General features: G+C 37.5%; 3 protein-coding genes and 1 pseudogene across 3 annotated transcripts; 1 reads left to right on the top strand and 3 right to left on the bottom strand.

The window, feature by feature from the left end:
- Nucleotides 1-787: 787 nt before the first annotated feature.
- On the bottom strand, nucleotides 788-5,715 carry LOC107750486 (sorbitol dehydrogenase-like). Its single transcript, XM_016565864.1, has 10 exons — nucleotides 5,121-5,715; nucleotides 5,005-5,038; nucleotides 4,756-4,920; nucleotides 4,503-4,662; nucleotides 4,285-4,403; nucleotides 3,930-3,995; nucleotides 3,757-3,854; nucleotides 3,177-3,257; nucleotides 2,871-2,992; nucleotides 788-2,725 (listed from the first exon to the last, which is right to left on the bottom strand). The coding sequence occupies exons 1-10, from the start codon at nucleotides 5,172-5,174 to the stop codon at nucleotides 2,560-2,562; spliced, it is 1,065 nt and encodes a 354-aa protein (XP_016421350.1). The 5' UTR covers nucleotides 5,175-5,715; the 3' UTR covers nucleotides 788-2,559.
- A 103-nt stretch (nucleotides 5,716-5,818) lies between these two features.
- Nucleotides 5,819-8,445, bottom strand: LOC107750487 (sorbitol dehydrogenase-like; annotated as a pseudogene).
- Nucleotides 8,446-9,171: 726 nt separating this feature from the next.
- Nucleotides 9,172-10,942, top strand: LOC107750600 (plant intracellular Ras-group-related LRR protein 5-like). The gene is made up of 5 exons (XM_016566091.1): nucleotides 9,172-9,291; nucleotides 9,733-9,768; nucleotides 9,927-10,329; nucleotides 10,615-10,754; nucleotides 10,874-10,942. The coding sequence occupies exons 1-5, from the start codon at nucleotides 9,172-9,174 to the stop codon at nucleotides 10,904-10,906; spliced, it is 732 nt and encodes a 243-aa protein (XP_016421577.1). The 3' UTR covers nucleotides 10,907-10,942.
- Nucleotides 10,935-12,851, bottom strand: LOC107750636 (telomere repeats-binding bouquet formation protein 2-like). Its single transcript, XM_016566124.1, has 7 exons — nucleotides 12,515-12,851; nucleotides 12,209-12,290; nucleotides 11,896-12,035; nucleotides 11,736-11,782; nucleotides 11,569-11,657; nucleotides 11,258-11,346; nucleotides 10,935-11,158 (listed from the first exon to the last, which is right to left on the bottom strand). Exons 1-7 carry the CDS (start codon nucleotides 12,582-12,584, stop codon nucleotides 11,031-11,033), a joined length of 645 nt encoding a protein of 214 aa, XP_016421610.1. The 5' UTR covers nucleotides 12,585-12,851; the 3' UTR covers nucleotides 10,935-11,030.
- Between the last annotated feature and the right edge of the window lie 2,748 nt (nucleotides 12,852-15,599).

Here is a 15,599-nt window from a genome sequence, read left to right as displayed (position 1 = left end):
GACATTGCGACAATACTACAGCGAGAATCAAAGTTACGCCTTCTTTCTTTGCGTGAACATTTGGGCGGTGTTATGCAAATCTTCCCACATCGTGACGTAGACATGTGGGGGCGTGTTAGAACGAGCTGTTTTAGGTAGGCGTGGTTGACTCTTAACTTTTATAAAGAATATCTCTTTAGATTTGAGACTTTGCAACTTTACAGATCTTCTTTATGCACCAAGAGCTTGTAACACTCCAAAGAGAAAGGAAAAATTTAAATCGCATCATATGACCCCTTTAAATAATGTTAGTAGAATAATATATAGTATTTTACTGCTTTTTAGTAAAAAGAGATCTTTCTTTGTCCTGAAACAGATCCACATGAAGACTATGCCAGCTGCCATGTTTAGACTCTTAACTGGTCAGGAGACTCCTATGTATATATGATCTGAGGTGAACTTCAGCTGAGATACACAAATCTGGGCACTGGGAAATGTCTGAATGCAGCAGTCACCTTTCTCCTTTTATCTTCACCAAAAATAACTCCCATCACTCTTGCTGTCTGCTAACGTTACTTAAGAGATATGGTGCGTCATTACTGCATAGTGTGAATTCTTTTTGATTTGCCACGTCTGCTCTTGGGTGTGTGCATAGTCAGATGAAAATGGAGTCGATGCATCTCAAGTCCTTTTTACGTAATGAAAGGGGGGGGGTTTGCACATTTGATTTTGATGCTACTCTTTGTTTAATTTATTTACAATTACATACATGTGGACATTGTTGGAGAGATGCAAGTTTGTTTTGTAAATATGTAATCGTTATATCAATATCAGAAAGGAATGGAAAAGCCAGAGTGAGAAGTCCAGACAGAAGCCCAAAACATCAAGCGACCATTCCAGAATGTTTGTTTCTGTTATTATGACATTTTTTTTTATAAACGTAATATATTGGATAATATACTTGATCCAGTTATCATTGAATTTTACATTTATTCAAATCAAATGCACACTGAATCAGTACACGTCCCTTACATATAAATAACTGGACTTACTGCAGTAAATGTGGCAAATAATTATGTGGCATGACACTTTTTTTTATTTTATTTTTTTTTTTTTAAATATGCTCAATAAGTACATACATATAATACATACTCCAGACACATCGTACAGTGAACTTTGCAAGACTGACTAGTATCAGCAGGGACTTTATCAACAAAGGAGAATCTTTTTACATCGCCAGCCTTCATTAATGGATAAATGTCATCTAGTGGGCATTAAAGACTGAGCAAAATTTGAGAGTAGTTTTTTACATACAAGCAAGCGAATCTTTTGTAAAATGCTATATGTAAACAATTTCTGGACTTCTCCCATGCTGTAATAATCAACATTTTCTTGCCATGCTGTAAATGAAGTTTGTTTCAAACACAAAAGTTTATTTTTTACGTGTGCTTTTTTGTGTATGCCCAGCTGCAACTCATTCGAGTCAGTGGTGAATGTAATAGTGTTGTTAATAGTGCGTCCACTTCCTTAAGCAGTATTAGAATGTCTGTACATAAATGTTTACCTTGTTTAGTACTGTGTCCATGTAGGAATCACTGTTAGTCCCATTGTATCTTTGTGAGGCTTTGGCCTTGGGAAAATAAGACACTGTGACCAAAAGCCTTACCGCCGCGTAAGAAAGCTTTTGAAAATTGTAATAAAAAAAGAGACATGAAACAGCTAATAATACATGAACATGAATACCTGTCTGCATGCATCTTAAAATGACACAATGGCAACATAACAATAAAGTGTAATATAAGCCCTTCATGTTGTTTTACCTTTGATTCCCTGGTGATTTATTTGGGAACTAAAGAATTGCTTGAAGCCGGAGTGGGTCATACAACCTGGAAGCTTGAGTCAAAATCCATGCCAACTGCTTCTAACAGTGGTCAGCTTCCAAAACTTTAAAATAGCTCCCTTGCTGCATATTATGGACCTAATGAGCACAGATTTGAGTCTCACAGTTGGAAATCAGTTCAGCCAGCTCACATTTCTCAGACATTGACATAGTCATGGAAAGAATAAGAAAAAAACCCCACACCCAATAATGAAACTCCTTTATCTGATCTTATGAGAGATTAGAGGGACATTGCCAAGCTTTATAGCAAGATAGAGGCTATTCATTATGAGTGTGTGTGAGAGCGACAATCATTCTCCAGTTTTGAAGATCACTGCTCCCCCTAGAGTTTATTCAAATACACTACAATCTTTTTCATAAACATTGAAGAATCAAATAAGGGAACAAAAACACAATCTAAACATAATCAAAGAGTTATATACTGTGCTTAAAGGTTACTTCAAGTATGAGATATCATTTGTAAAGATTAGCTGTTTATAAACAAGATTAACATTAGTAAACTCTAGTCATGACCAGCTATTAGAGGATAATATTAAAAACTCAAAAATGTTTCATTTTAATACTGTTAATGATTCTAGAAGACAAAAGGTTTAATTTGGACTATATTTGAATCATGTAAAATTCTAAGATGCTAAATTTCATCCATTGTAAACAGAATTGCTGTATTTCGGAGACACATCTCATGGGTTCTGGTCATTCTGGTCACATTTTAATATGACCTTAACCCCAAGCCTTTGGCGTGACATCTCAAAGGCCTGCATAGCCTGCTCCAGCGGGAAACGGTGAGTGACCAGGGGCTTGACGTTCACCTTCTTAGACACCAACATAGAAATGGCCACCGGCCAGCTGGAAAAACAATGGGTAAAAGTGTGCAAAGGAGTAAAATCTTATTTTGAAATGTACATACTACAATAAATCTTTTTTATCTACATTGTACTAAAACTCCTGAAGCAGCCATATGTAAATCCCAAGCCCAAGTGATCCTACTTACGTGTTACAGTAGCGGAATACACCTCTGATGTCAACTTCTCTGACAGCTGCATTGAGAAGAGGTACGGTGGTCATCTCAGCACCAAACCCAACCGGCACCACCACTCCTCCAGAACGAGCAGCCTAGACAAAAACACCATCATCAGCACAAAAACAAGACCTGAGTATCGGACATCAATACATCCCAGTACTCTGCACAAACAAATATAAAGGTAAAAACAGAATAAAGTATATAATCTGTATTACACAGAAAGGTATAATTACGTTTTCCAGTATAATGAATAAAATTAAATGTAATTAAACTAACATAGATGGCTGTTTGAATGCTGCTCTGCACTCCAGTGCATTCTATGCTGATTTGAGGCATGCAACCAAGCATTCCCTCCACCCAGCTCACATTTCTCAGACATTGACATAGTCATGGAAAGAATAAGAAAAAAACCCCACACCCAATAATGAAACTCCTTTATCTGATCTTATGAGAGATTAGAGGGACATTGCCAAGCTTTATAGCAAGATAGAGGCTATTCATTATGAGTGTGTGTGAGAGCGACAATCATTCTCCAGTTTTGAAGATCACTGCTCCCCCTAGAGTTTATTCAAATACACTACAATCTTTTTCATAAACATTGAAGAATCAAATAAGGGAACAAAAACACAATCTAAACATAATCAAAGAGTTATATACTGTGCTTAAAGGTTACTTCAAGTATGAGATATCATTTGTAAAGATTAGCTGTTTATAAACAAGATTAACATTAGTAAACTCTAATCATGACCAGCTATTATTAGAGGATAATATTAAAAACTCAAAAGGTTTGAATGCTGCTCTGCACTCCAGTGCATTCTATGCTGATTTGAGGCATGCAACCCAGCATTCCCTCCACTTTTTTGGCCATCTCCTTTGGTTCGTCTTCTTTCTTCACATGCAGCAGGAAGTCTGCCCCCATCTCTTTAGCCTTGGCAAGCCGATCAGAGTATAGATCTAAAATAGATACATTATAAGTCCAATTTATACATATATAATTCCCTTTCACATAACACTGGATGCATGACTTACCGCTTATTATTACTTGTGAAGCACCCATGGCTTTGGCTGCCAACAAAGACACCAGCCCAATTGGTCCTATGTTGATAAAAACAAACACCTATATAGTCTAATTTTTGCTATAACCAGTCACACATCCCAAAATTCATGTCACAGAGATGACATTCTGAAAATAATGCATACTACCAGTGATTTTAAATTAACAAGCACCAACTGTTTTACCATCCTGACACACTAAGTAGCCAATCAGTGTAATGATCTCTGACTTCATGGCCATTGTGGCCATGAAGTCAGAAATCATTATACTGATTGGCTAGTTAATGTGTAACAGTTGCACAAACATGTGTAATCATTATAGAAGACTGACCTGCACCACAGACAAACACTGAGCTTCCAAGAGTGACTCCTGCCCTCCTGCAAGCATGAATGCCCACTGACAAGGGTTCGATCAGGGCTCCCTCCTCATAGGTTAAGTTATCAGGAAGCCTGCACATACACAGTCACATATATGATTAAAATGCACAGAATTAAAGTCCCATGGACTCCCTCATTATATAATTTATCCAGTAATAATAGTGATCTGACTTGTAGCAGAAGTTTGCATTGTGTTTGTAGTATCTGCAGAGGGTTCCATCGTCTGGAGGGCAGGAACAGAAGAAAACGCTGGGAGACAGATTGTAGTGTCCAGATTTAAAGAACTCATCTATTTCTCGTGGAGCTCCAGGCTCAACGGCAACTCTGTCTCCTGTTGAATACAAAAATTACAGCAGAAACAGTACATTTATTCAAAAGTACGGTTATTCTAAGCATAATTGTTTATACAACAGAGAGAACTAACCTGCGTTGAGGTGCGTCACAGCAGAGCCCACTTTCACCACACGACCAGAGGCTTCATGTCCCAAAACCATGGGCTGTTTCAGCACAAAGTCCCCAATGCGGCCGTTCTGCCACATGTGCACATCTGATCCACAGATGCCCACAGAATGCATCTGAAGTAACACCTCTTCAATAAAGATCCAGCAAATGAATATGAATGTTTACATGCTCATCATTACACTGTATTCGAAAATATATAGTGACTATATACCATTTGGTCCTGGTTCCGGAATGGGACGTTGTTCCTATTAAAATTAAAGCAAATCTGCAATTAGCAACTGCAATCAGAGTTCAAATTTTCAGCTAAAATTCATTAAAAAACCTTACCAGTCTGAGCTCTCCTTTAGAGTGCACGACCACAGAGAGGTTGTCTTTGTCCATTTTATTCACTCATACACTTACAGAACAGCTGTTCTGTATCGTCCGTTCGCGTTATTTGCTTCCGTACGGAACATGAGCGCGTTCCCTCACGCGCACTGACGGTAAGTTCTGCTATCGCATATCTTCCTGATTTCTCAGCAGGTCATTCAAGTCGCTCAAAACTGCGCGCTGGACAAAACGCAGTTTGTACAAAAATATGAAAAATGCTGTGCATTTCAGCAGTGCCCTTAATCTAATGATAATAATAATAAAATAAAACAAACGTCAGTGATGCGCAAATGAAAGTTATTCATTGATTTAGATGACCAGTTTTGCATGTAACATTTACATTATTTTATGTAAAAGGATATAATGGACTACTTGCACAACTGCTTCCGAGTTCTACTTATTATGGTTCAATTTTCATAGTTAGCAAATACAGGAAAAATATACATAATGAAAATGATTAAAAATATAAGCAAAACTTATATTGTACTTAAAGCAACCACTCAGACAAACTCAAGTATCCCTGCATCATAAATCTTTGGTAAAGCTTCATTGTTTGTAAACAAGTTTAAGGTAAGTCAATTGTAAAAAAAAAAAAAAAAAAAAGACCAGTTATTAGTATAGCATTATATTAAAAACTGCACTCTGACAATGTTACATGAAATTCCATTTTAATACTCTTCATGATTATATAATAACAAACGGTTGGTTTATAAACACTTTACTAATGTAAAATGCTACATATTCATTAAATTATAATGCAACTGGAATTATAAATAATTAGATCCACTGTGAAGAAGTATCACTTAATTCCTATGACTGTTGTACCTGAGGTTACTCGCAAAATTAACTGGATCAAACAAATGTATTCAAGCCACTGTAGCTAGGCAATAATAATCAGGTGTGGGTCTAAGAGTTGATCTCATGGGTTTTGATCATTCTTGTCACATTTTAACATGACTTTAACCCCTAGTCCCTGGCGGGTGGTTTCAAAGGCCTCCACAGCCTGCTCCAGTGAGAAACGGTGGGTGACCAGGGGCTTGACATTCACCTTCTTAGATGCCAACATAGAAATGGCCACCGGCCAGCTGGAAAAACAATGGGTAAAAGTGTGCAAAGGAGTAAAATCTTATTTTGAAATGTACATACTACAATAAATCTTTTTTATCTACATTGTACTAAAACTCCTGAAGCAGCCATATGTAAATCCCAAGCCCAAGTGATCCTACTTACGTGTTACAGTAGCGGAATACACCTCTGATGTCAACTTCTCTGACAGCTGCATTGAGAAGAGGTACGGTGGTCATCTCAGCACCAAGCCCAACCAGCACCACCACTCCTCCAGAACGAGCAGCCTAGACAAAAACACCATCATCAGCACAAAATAAGGCTAGCAGTATGACTTTATTTTTGTCTTAAATTTACATAGATGGCTGTTTGAATGCTGCTCTGCACTCCAGTGCATTCTATGCTGATTTGAGGCATGCAACCCAGCATTTCCTCCACTAAAACAGGAAGGGGGCAAAAACCTTTTCACGGCACTGTATATAATTCTCTTTTATACATATATACATTACCGCTTATTATTACTTGTGAAGCACCCATGGCTTTGGCCGCCAACAAAGACACCAGCCCAATTGGTCCTATGTTGATAAAAACAAACACATATATAGTCTATTTTTTTTTGCTATAACCAGTCACACATCCCAAAAGCCATGTTATACAGATGTGATATTAGCTGACTAAGCAACAACTGTTTTGCAGTCCTGACACGCTATAGAAAAGTGGCAGTGGCCAAAAAGTCAGAGGTAATTACACTGATTGGCTAGTTAATGTATAACAGTTGCATACATATCAATCATTAGAAAAGACTGACCTGCACCGCAGACAAACACTGAGCATCCAAGAGTGACCCCTGCCCTCTTGCAGGCATGAATGCCCACTGACAAAGGTTCGATCAGGGCTCCCTCCTCATAGGTCACATTATCGGGAAGCCTGCACACACACAGCCATATACATGATTATTATGCAAAAACATGAAAGTGCTATGGACTCTCTCTCTCATTATATAAACCATCCAGTAATAGTGATTCCTCCACTTTTTTGGCCATCTCCTTTGGTTCGTCTTCTTTCTTCACATGCAGCAGGAAGTCTGCCCCCATCTCTTTAGCCTTGGCAAGCCGATCAGAAGACAAATCTACAAATACAGATAAAAAGGATAGACATTATAAGTGCAATTTATACATACAGTGCTGTGAAAAAGTTTTTGCCCCCTTCCTGTTTTTTTAATTGTTTGCATACCCTGCCCTCTTGCAGGCATGAATGCCCACTGACAAAGGTTCGATCAGGGCTCCCTCCTCATAGGTCACATTATCGGGAAGCCTGCACACACACAGCCATATACATGATTATTATGCAAAAACATGATGGTGCTATGGACTCTCTCTCTCATTATATAAATCCAGTAATAGTGATGATCTGACTTGTAGAAGTTTGCATTGTGTTTGTAGTATCTGCAGAGGTTTCCATCATCTGGAGGAGTGGCACAGAAGAATATGCTGGGAGACAGATTGTAGTGTCCAGATTTAAAGAACTCATCTACTTCACGAGGAACTCCAGGCTCAACGGCAACTCTGTCCCCTGTTGAATACAAAAAAATGAAAGAAAAACTCACTTAATCTGAGTTTAACTGACAAAACTAAGCCAAATCCAGAGAGAACTAACCTGCGTTGAGGTGCGTCACAGCAGAGCCCACTTTCACCACACGACCAGAGGCTTCATGTCCCAAAACCATGGGCTGTTTCAGCACAAAGTCCCCAATGCGGCCGTTCTGCCAATAGTGCACGTCTGACCCACAGATGCCCACAGAATGCATCTGAAGTAACACCTCTTCGAAAAATAATGAATAAATATGAATATTAAACTGTTAATCATCATTGCAATGCATTTGGAAATATTACTAAGAAACAAAGCTATACCATTTGGTCCTGGTTCCGGAATGGGACGCTGCTCCTGTTAAAATACAATCTATGGTTAAAATGCAGAAAAATCTGCAATTATAAATCGCAAGTGCAATCAGAGTTCAAGGGTTGCAAAATCTTCACCCAAAATGCATAAAATGTCATACCAATCTGAGATCTCCTTTAGAGTGCAGGACCACGGTGAGGTTGTCTTTATCCATTTTATTCACTTATACACGTACAGCCCAAACTCTAGAAGACCTATGTACTCCTGTAGGGATCATGCCCGCTTTCGCTCACATATGCACTGATGTCCCTCACGGCCATCCCACTTCTTCCTGTTCTCTGGGAAGTTATTCAAGAACATCAAAACAGCGCTGCGCAGTCTGTACAAAAACATACAGACAACTGCGATCAAAGAAAAAAAACTTTCTGCATTTTACCATTGTCCCTAAAGAATAAACAAAAATAACTATAAAAAGCATTCCCCTTTAAGCGCTACATTGTCCAACGACTCGAGTTAATTTAAAGACTGATGAATATCACCATTCTGTGTACAAGAACCGTTCCAGAAATGCCGGAAGTTGCATGTAACCATGGTGATGACGACGAGTCTAGCTTCGCTATTCAATACCGCCTGTATTTCTGATATATCGTGTTTTTATTAAATGAAATAAAATGAACGGGGATGATATGGTACTGGAATGTCTTAGCAAACAACAGGAAAGTCTGAACATGAGTCATAGGGGTCTAGTTGTTTTGCCACCTGGTGTTTCGAGACTTGTTACATTGAAAAAACTCTTTCTGAACAACAATCAACTCATTTTACCACCAGACGAGGTACGTCATATCCTCAAACGTACTATGTTTTTCAAAGTAGATACTCAAAAAACACTAATTGAATGAATTTGTTGCACATATCACATGTAATAATGTCTAACATATTGTTTACTGTAAGCAGAAATCATGTCTAAAACAGTGTTTGCACTCCCTGTAAGATTCTGCATCTGGAAAAGCTTGAAGAACTGATACTGGATAGAAACCAGCTGACCATGCTTCCTGGCAACATCGGATCACTGAAACACCTGACTTACCTGGGCATGAACCACAACCCATTATCTGTTCTTGCAGAAGCCATAGGTGACCTGAGACAACTGAGAGAGCTCTGGGCTGTAGGATGCGGTCTTGTCTCTATACCATCATCTATTGGTAAACTTAGGAGGTTAGAGAAACTTGGGCTCCATAATAACAAAATTACACACCTGCCATCACAATTTGGGGGTCTCAGCAGTTTGCCATGGTTAAACTTGGCTGATAATAAACTTCAAGACCTCCCAGAGGATGTTAATCACTTAGAGTCACTGGTCTTCATGAACCTGGACAAGAACTGTTTTACACACATCCCTACAGCACTGACAGGTTAGAAATTTTCCATTTAATTAAATTACTATTTATGGCATGAATGTGTTTGAAAAGTTTTAAGAGGACGACTGGCGACAGCTTGCTGTAAGAAGCCGCTGTACCTTTGATCTGTCACTTTGCTCTCATTAGACATATAGTTAATGTTTATAGGACTAATAGTTACTCTTTCACTGTCATTATTATTCTAATAGTTATTAGGTATAAAACTCATTTTACCACCAGACGAGGTACGTCATATCCTCAAACGTACTATGTTTTTCAAAGTAGATACTCAAAAAACACTAATTGAATGAATTTGTTGCACATATCACATGTAATAATGTCTAACATATTGTTTACTGTAAGCAGAAATCATGTCTAAAACAGTGTTTGCACTCCCTGTAAGATTCTGCATCTGGAAAAGCTTGAAGAACTGATACTGGATAGAAACCAGCTGACCATGCTTCCTGGCAACATCGGATCACTGAAACACCTGACTTACCTGGGCATGAACCACAACCCATTATCTGTTCTAGCAGAAGCCATAGGTGACCTGAGACAACTGAGAGAGCTCTGGGCTGTAGGATGCGGTCTTGTCTCTATACCATCATCTATTGGTAAACTTAGGAGGTTAGAGAAACTTGGGCTCCATAATAACAAAATTACACACCTGCCATCACAATTTGGGGGTCTCAGCAGTTTGCCATGGTTAAACTTGGCTGATAATAAACTTCAAGACCTCCCAGAGTCACTGGTCTTCATGAACCTGGACAAGAACTGTTTTACACACATCCCTACAGCACTGACAGGTTAGAAATTTAACATTTAATTAAATTACTATTTATGGCATGAATGTGTTTGAAAACAGTTTTAAGAGGACGACTGGCGACAGCTTGCTGTAAGAAGCCGCTGTACCTTTGATCAGTCACTTTGCTCTCATTAGACATATAGTTAATGTTTATAGGACTAATAGTTACTCTTTCACTGTCATTATTATTCTAATAGTTATTAGGTATAAATCCCTGTTTGTTCCCATTGGTGCTCATGTGGAATTTTTTGTGTTCTGTTAATTTTGTTGTCATAACTATTTCCAGACATGGCAAATCTGCAGATCCTGTTTGTTAAATTTAACAGCATCAGATCACTGGAAGATTACTTAATCCCTGGTTTCAGCAGACTTATAAAACTTGACCTCAGAGAAAATCTTTTAATGGACAGACCACCTCACTGGAAGGTAATTAACCATCAACAGAAAATAAACAGGGACACAGTTTTGTTTTGAAGTATGTCACTTTAATGATATTACTACTGTTATTCTCTGTAACCTGTCATATCACCTTTGTTCTCATACAGGGATTGGATTTTATATTGCTGGGAAATGTCTGATACGCTGAGGAAGATTCATATGAGATGAGTAGGAACTCAAAATAAGCATCCATTTGCATTAAATATGTTTGTCAAAGAAACGTATAAACAAAGACAATCCACTTCTTATGTGAAGCATATTATATTACATTTCTTTGTGACAATGACGAGGTGTCACGTCATTAGATCTTGAAACGTTATGGCCATGGAGGGAGGGAAGAAAATCATAAAGTTCCCCTGAATACTTCTTAATTTGGTCAATATGAACATATCCTGCAAAAGAGACAGAACAAGAAACGGTTTCTAAATTTGAGGACATGTGAATTATGGGTCAAAGTACTATGGTGTCAGTTTTGTTTCTTAATTAAATACCTGAGATCATGTTGTTTACAGGATATTTCCACATCTCACTACAAGAACACACTTTGTTCGGCGATGCAACAGTCTCGTAATCGTCCTGGCTAATAGATAACATGAACATGAAGATAACATGAGGTTAAACCATGCTTTTATGAAGATAAAGTGCTGTGGTAATGAAAATAATATTTAGACCTCATTTGTACAGTAAACTGAACAATATTAAAGAATTATGTGTTTAAAAATGAAAATTCACTACAATAAATGTATGCATTATGCCAATAACTATAAAGAATTAAAGAACTAAAAAAAGAGTTAATGCATACCTGTTCTTCTCTCTCACTGCTTGATGTTCAGTCTCATCAGACAGACTGTCTTCAGACACTTCAGTATATATCTGATCTTCACACATCACCTTCAATAGATTGAGAAGCTAACAAATGACAGAGAGGAATAACTGGACACTGGATTAACAGACGGCATGTTCTCATACCTGTTCATCGGTTTCCCAAATGAACCTTCCGATTAGCACTCTCATTTCTAAAGAGAAGAATTGGAACTGTAATTAGGCATTCACTATTTTTAAATGTAAAAACTACTCATTCTTTACATTGGAACATGTCACTAAAAATAATGGCATGTTCATGGTTTACCATTCTGGACAGAGTCGGGGGGCAGAACATAGTGGCCAATAGGCACAGATGTTCCACTCTGGCGGTGTTTACATGCTGACAGGAAGTTGCTGTGGAAAACCGTTGCCCTGTTTTTTACATAATCCTCACTTTCATATATCCTAAAACATAAAAAGAAATTAGGTACACCTTTGTGGCAAAAGTTTTCAGGCATTTCAATGGTTTTGGGTACAGAAGATTTAGATTAAGTACATTCTATAGGCTGGTTTCTTTAGTATTCAGTAGTATGACCAAATCACCCTCAAACAAGAATTGTACTGTAAACTGAACATACCTTTTAGTGTCTTCAGAAGAGGCATCAGCACTGAAGAGGTAATCTGCCGTTTTCCAGGAAGAAAGCGCTCCCCCTTCAGAAACTATAAATATAAACTATATAAGCTATATAATATATAAACAGATATAAGATGACATATTCCCAAATTGTTTATTAACTTCAGAAACTATAAATATAAACTATATAAGCTATATAATATATAAACAGATATAAAATGACATATTCCCAAATGTTCATTAATAGTGTCTTTATCACTTTACGTGAGTTGTATTAGTAGCATATATAGCCAAATACTTTTCATCTCACCCCAGAAGTTGGTTAACGGTACCCCCTTTCTAACACTGTCGGAGAACCATGCCGTTTTGCCTTTAAACATGCTTATGCTGAGGTGTTTGTCACTTCAGTTTGCACATAAACTATTTTAATGCCTTGATGTTACAATTATCCTTCTTCAGCAAAGGTGAGGACACACCAAACGTTGACTGTGTTAGCTACTTATTTTTGAGCTATGTTCATATACCAGTTCTCACTGTTATTCAAGACATAAATCATTAAAGAATTCCGGAAACAAACACGTGAATAGTAACGGAGAAAAGTTAGGAAAATTAACACGGAAAAATTATAATGTTTAGACGCTATAACGGACAAGCGTATATATACTACATAGCTATGCCTTGATGTTACAATTATCCTTCTTCAGCAAAGGTGAGGACACACCAAACGTTGACTGTGTTAGCTACTTATTTTTGAGCTATGTTCATATACCAGTTCTCACTGTTATTCAAGACATAAATCATTAAAGAATTCCGGAAACAAACACGTGAATAGTAACGGAGAAGAGTTAGGAAAATTAACACGGAAAAATTATAATGTTTAGACGCTATAACGGACAAGCGTATATATACTACATAGCTCACACATCGCCTCAGGCCTGAACGAGCAATGTCCGATTCTTAAATGAATCGTTCTTTGAGTCGAATCTTTTCACTGAATCTGTTAAACCTACTCACAAACCGGTCTGAACGATTCGTTCCGAATCAGAATCTGTTGAGTCAACAACTCGCGAACCGAGAAACTAACGTACTCCATCCGAGTGAGCAGATTGTTGGAGCAAAGTGAAGCTGGGATTTGTCTAATAGGTAAATGTTTTTATTAATGTAATCGTAAAAATGTAATAGCTGTATGTACCTGAAAACATTTTAGAGTAGAATATCTGCCAGGGCCCACGTGATGACGTAGTGACGTTATGACGTGAAGGAATCACTGAATAATTTTTAATCGGGTCAACTCTGAATTGTTTGCAATAATAAAAAAAAAATAATAAAAAAATATTTTTAATCGGTTATTTGAAAGGATTTGTGCAGAAGTGAGTCGGACTTTCCATCATCATTATTTACACACGGTATGATTGGCTGTTAATTCACGAAATATTGAAGTACTTATAATATTACAGTTAATAGCATATTGCAACTGCTTGTTTTCTTAAAAAAAAAAAACACTAACACTAGCTTCTCTATTCTTTTTCTATTCTATCTATTCCTTTTCTTTTTATTTATTATACAATTAACAAAAGAAAAAAGGCCTCTAACACTAGCTTGCTCTATTCTTTTTTCTATTCTATCTGTTTTCTTTTTATTTATAATATAATTTAAAAAAAACTTGCTAAGTATACTGCCTTAAGCTAACTGAGACTTGTTATAGCACTTGCGTATCTTGCTCTTTTGTTGATTTTGATTGCTTCCATTGTCCTCATTTGTAAGTCGCTTTGGATAAAAGCGTCTGCTAAATGTAAATGTAAATGTAATGCAACAATTACATATTGTTGTTGTTGCTAACATAAATTATTCCTAGGAGGTCATACTGAAATCCGAATATAGACAAAAATGTTCTTCATAATTTTTTGCTTTTGTTTGTCACAAATGTCCCATAAAATTATGGTTGTTTTGTCGTGATTGAAGCTTATGGCCGCTCAATCGCAGGAAGCCCCGCCTTCTGAATGAAAGAGCCAATCGCTAATCGGTAAAGTCAGAGCGTCACTGCAGCTGCCGTTAGAAGCGTCCCGGTTGCTATAGAAACAGTCAGCGTTCTGAGACGTGCTCTTAGGACTGCGCATGGGCACTGGCTGATCTTGCCTGAAAAATAAGCTTTTTATAACGATATTTGAGCAAAGTAACAACATTTATGACACAGTTGTTGTCAGATTTCTTTGGTGATTTCAAATATGAAATTTAATCGTAAACTTAGTGAACAGTTTTGGAGAATTTGATGTTTCCCCATTCAAAGAGATAGGAGTTGCACTTGCATGCCCGAGAGGCGTTTCAAAGATGGCCGCCGAGTGACATGACTTGTCTTAAAAGGACTTTGCTCTAGTACACTGAGTAGAAAGGAGTAGAATGAAGTAGTGTAATACATGCTCCTGCCCACTAGATGGTGCCAGAACGGCGCAATTTAAGAGAGAGGAGTCCGTAGTCAGACCGCTGCTGGAAGGAATAGCAAGAATATGTTTCTGCCCTCTAATCAACCGGAGCTGATTCAGCCTAATGGGTACAACTTGATGTTGCGTTTGCTATTCATCGCGTTTGGCTGTGCAGTTTGGTACTTAATTTAGTACCAAGATTTAGGTAAGCTGAGGTTCTTTGTGCTTATTTCCCACATGTCTGCTATTTCGTTTTAAACTGGCTGACAGTTTATGTTGGCACACGTGATTTTACTAAAGTTAAACACATTTATTCTGTTCACTCAGGTGATTGTTTAATAATATCTGTCATATCTTGACGGCCAGTTTTTTCATACTGTCACTTTATGACATGGCCAAAGTATACAGAGCCAAAGTGGCCTCTATATCTCCATTTGTATCCACAGCTCAGAGAGAAAGATGGTACCTGACCTTGTGAAGACTATTTAAAATGTGTTGATGTTGCACTATAAATCAAAAGCAGTACAAAAATGAAACTTCACCTCAAGACTGCATTAATCACCATCACATTCATTGAAAACAAATGCATGCTCTTCTTTAGAAAGTGGTTTTATGGTGATCTAAACATGTTTTGGGGAACACAACATTAGGATTAGTGGTGCTAATCTTACTTTTGTTGAAGAGATTGTGGAAGTGTCTGTCATTTTATGCTTATATCAACATGAATTTTGCGCACAGATCAGTAATTTATATGGAGTTGGCTACTGTTGGCACACACTAAAGCTAAATTGCTTCCTGTTTTAAGTAGACAGTACTGTCATGTAGTCTTGTGTTTTTATGTTTCCAGAAGACCATTAGAAAAAGACAACTGTACACTACAGTAGTTGGATAATGTGATATCTAATTGTGGATTCCTGCTGAGATGAAATTCTTCTGTCACAAAGGTTACAATTGGTTCACCACAAATAAAATCGT

This window comes from Sinocyclocheilus rhinocerous, unplaced genomic scaffold (assembly GCF_001515625.1).
Source record: "Sinocyclocheilus rhinocerous isolate Xijiao unplaced genomic scaffold, SAMN03320098_v1.1 scaffold19, whole genome shotgun sequence".
Classification (NCBI taxonomy): domain Eukaryota; kingdom Metazoa; phylum Chordata; class Actinopteri; order Cypriniformes; family Cyprinidae; genus Sinocyclocheilus; species Sinocyclocheilus rhinocerous.
Note: the sequence above shows the minus strand (reverse complement) of the source record. Positions and strands in the feature narration are given on the sequence as shown.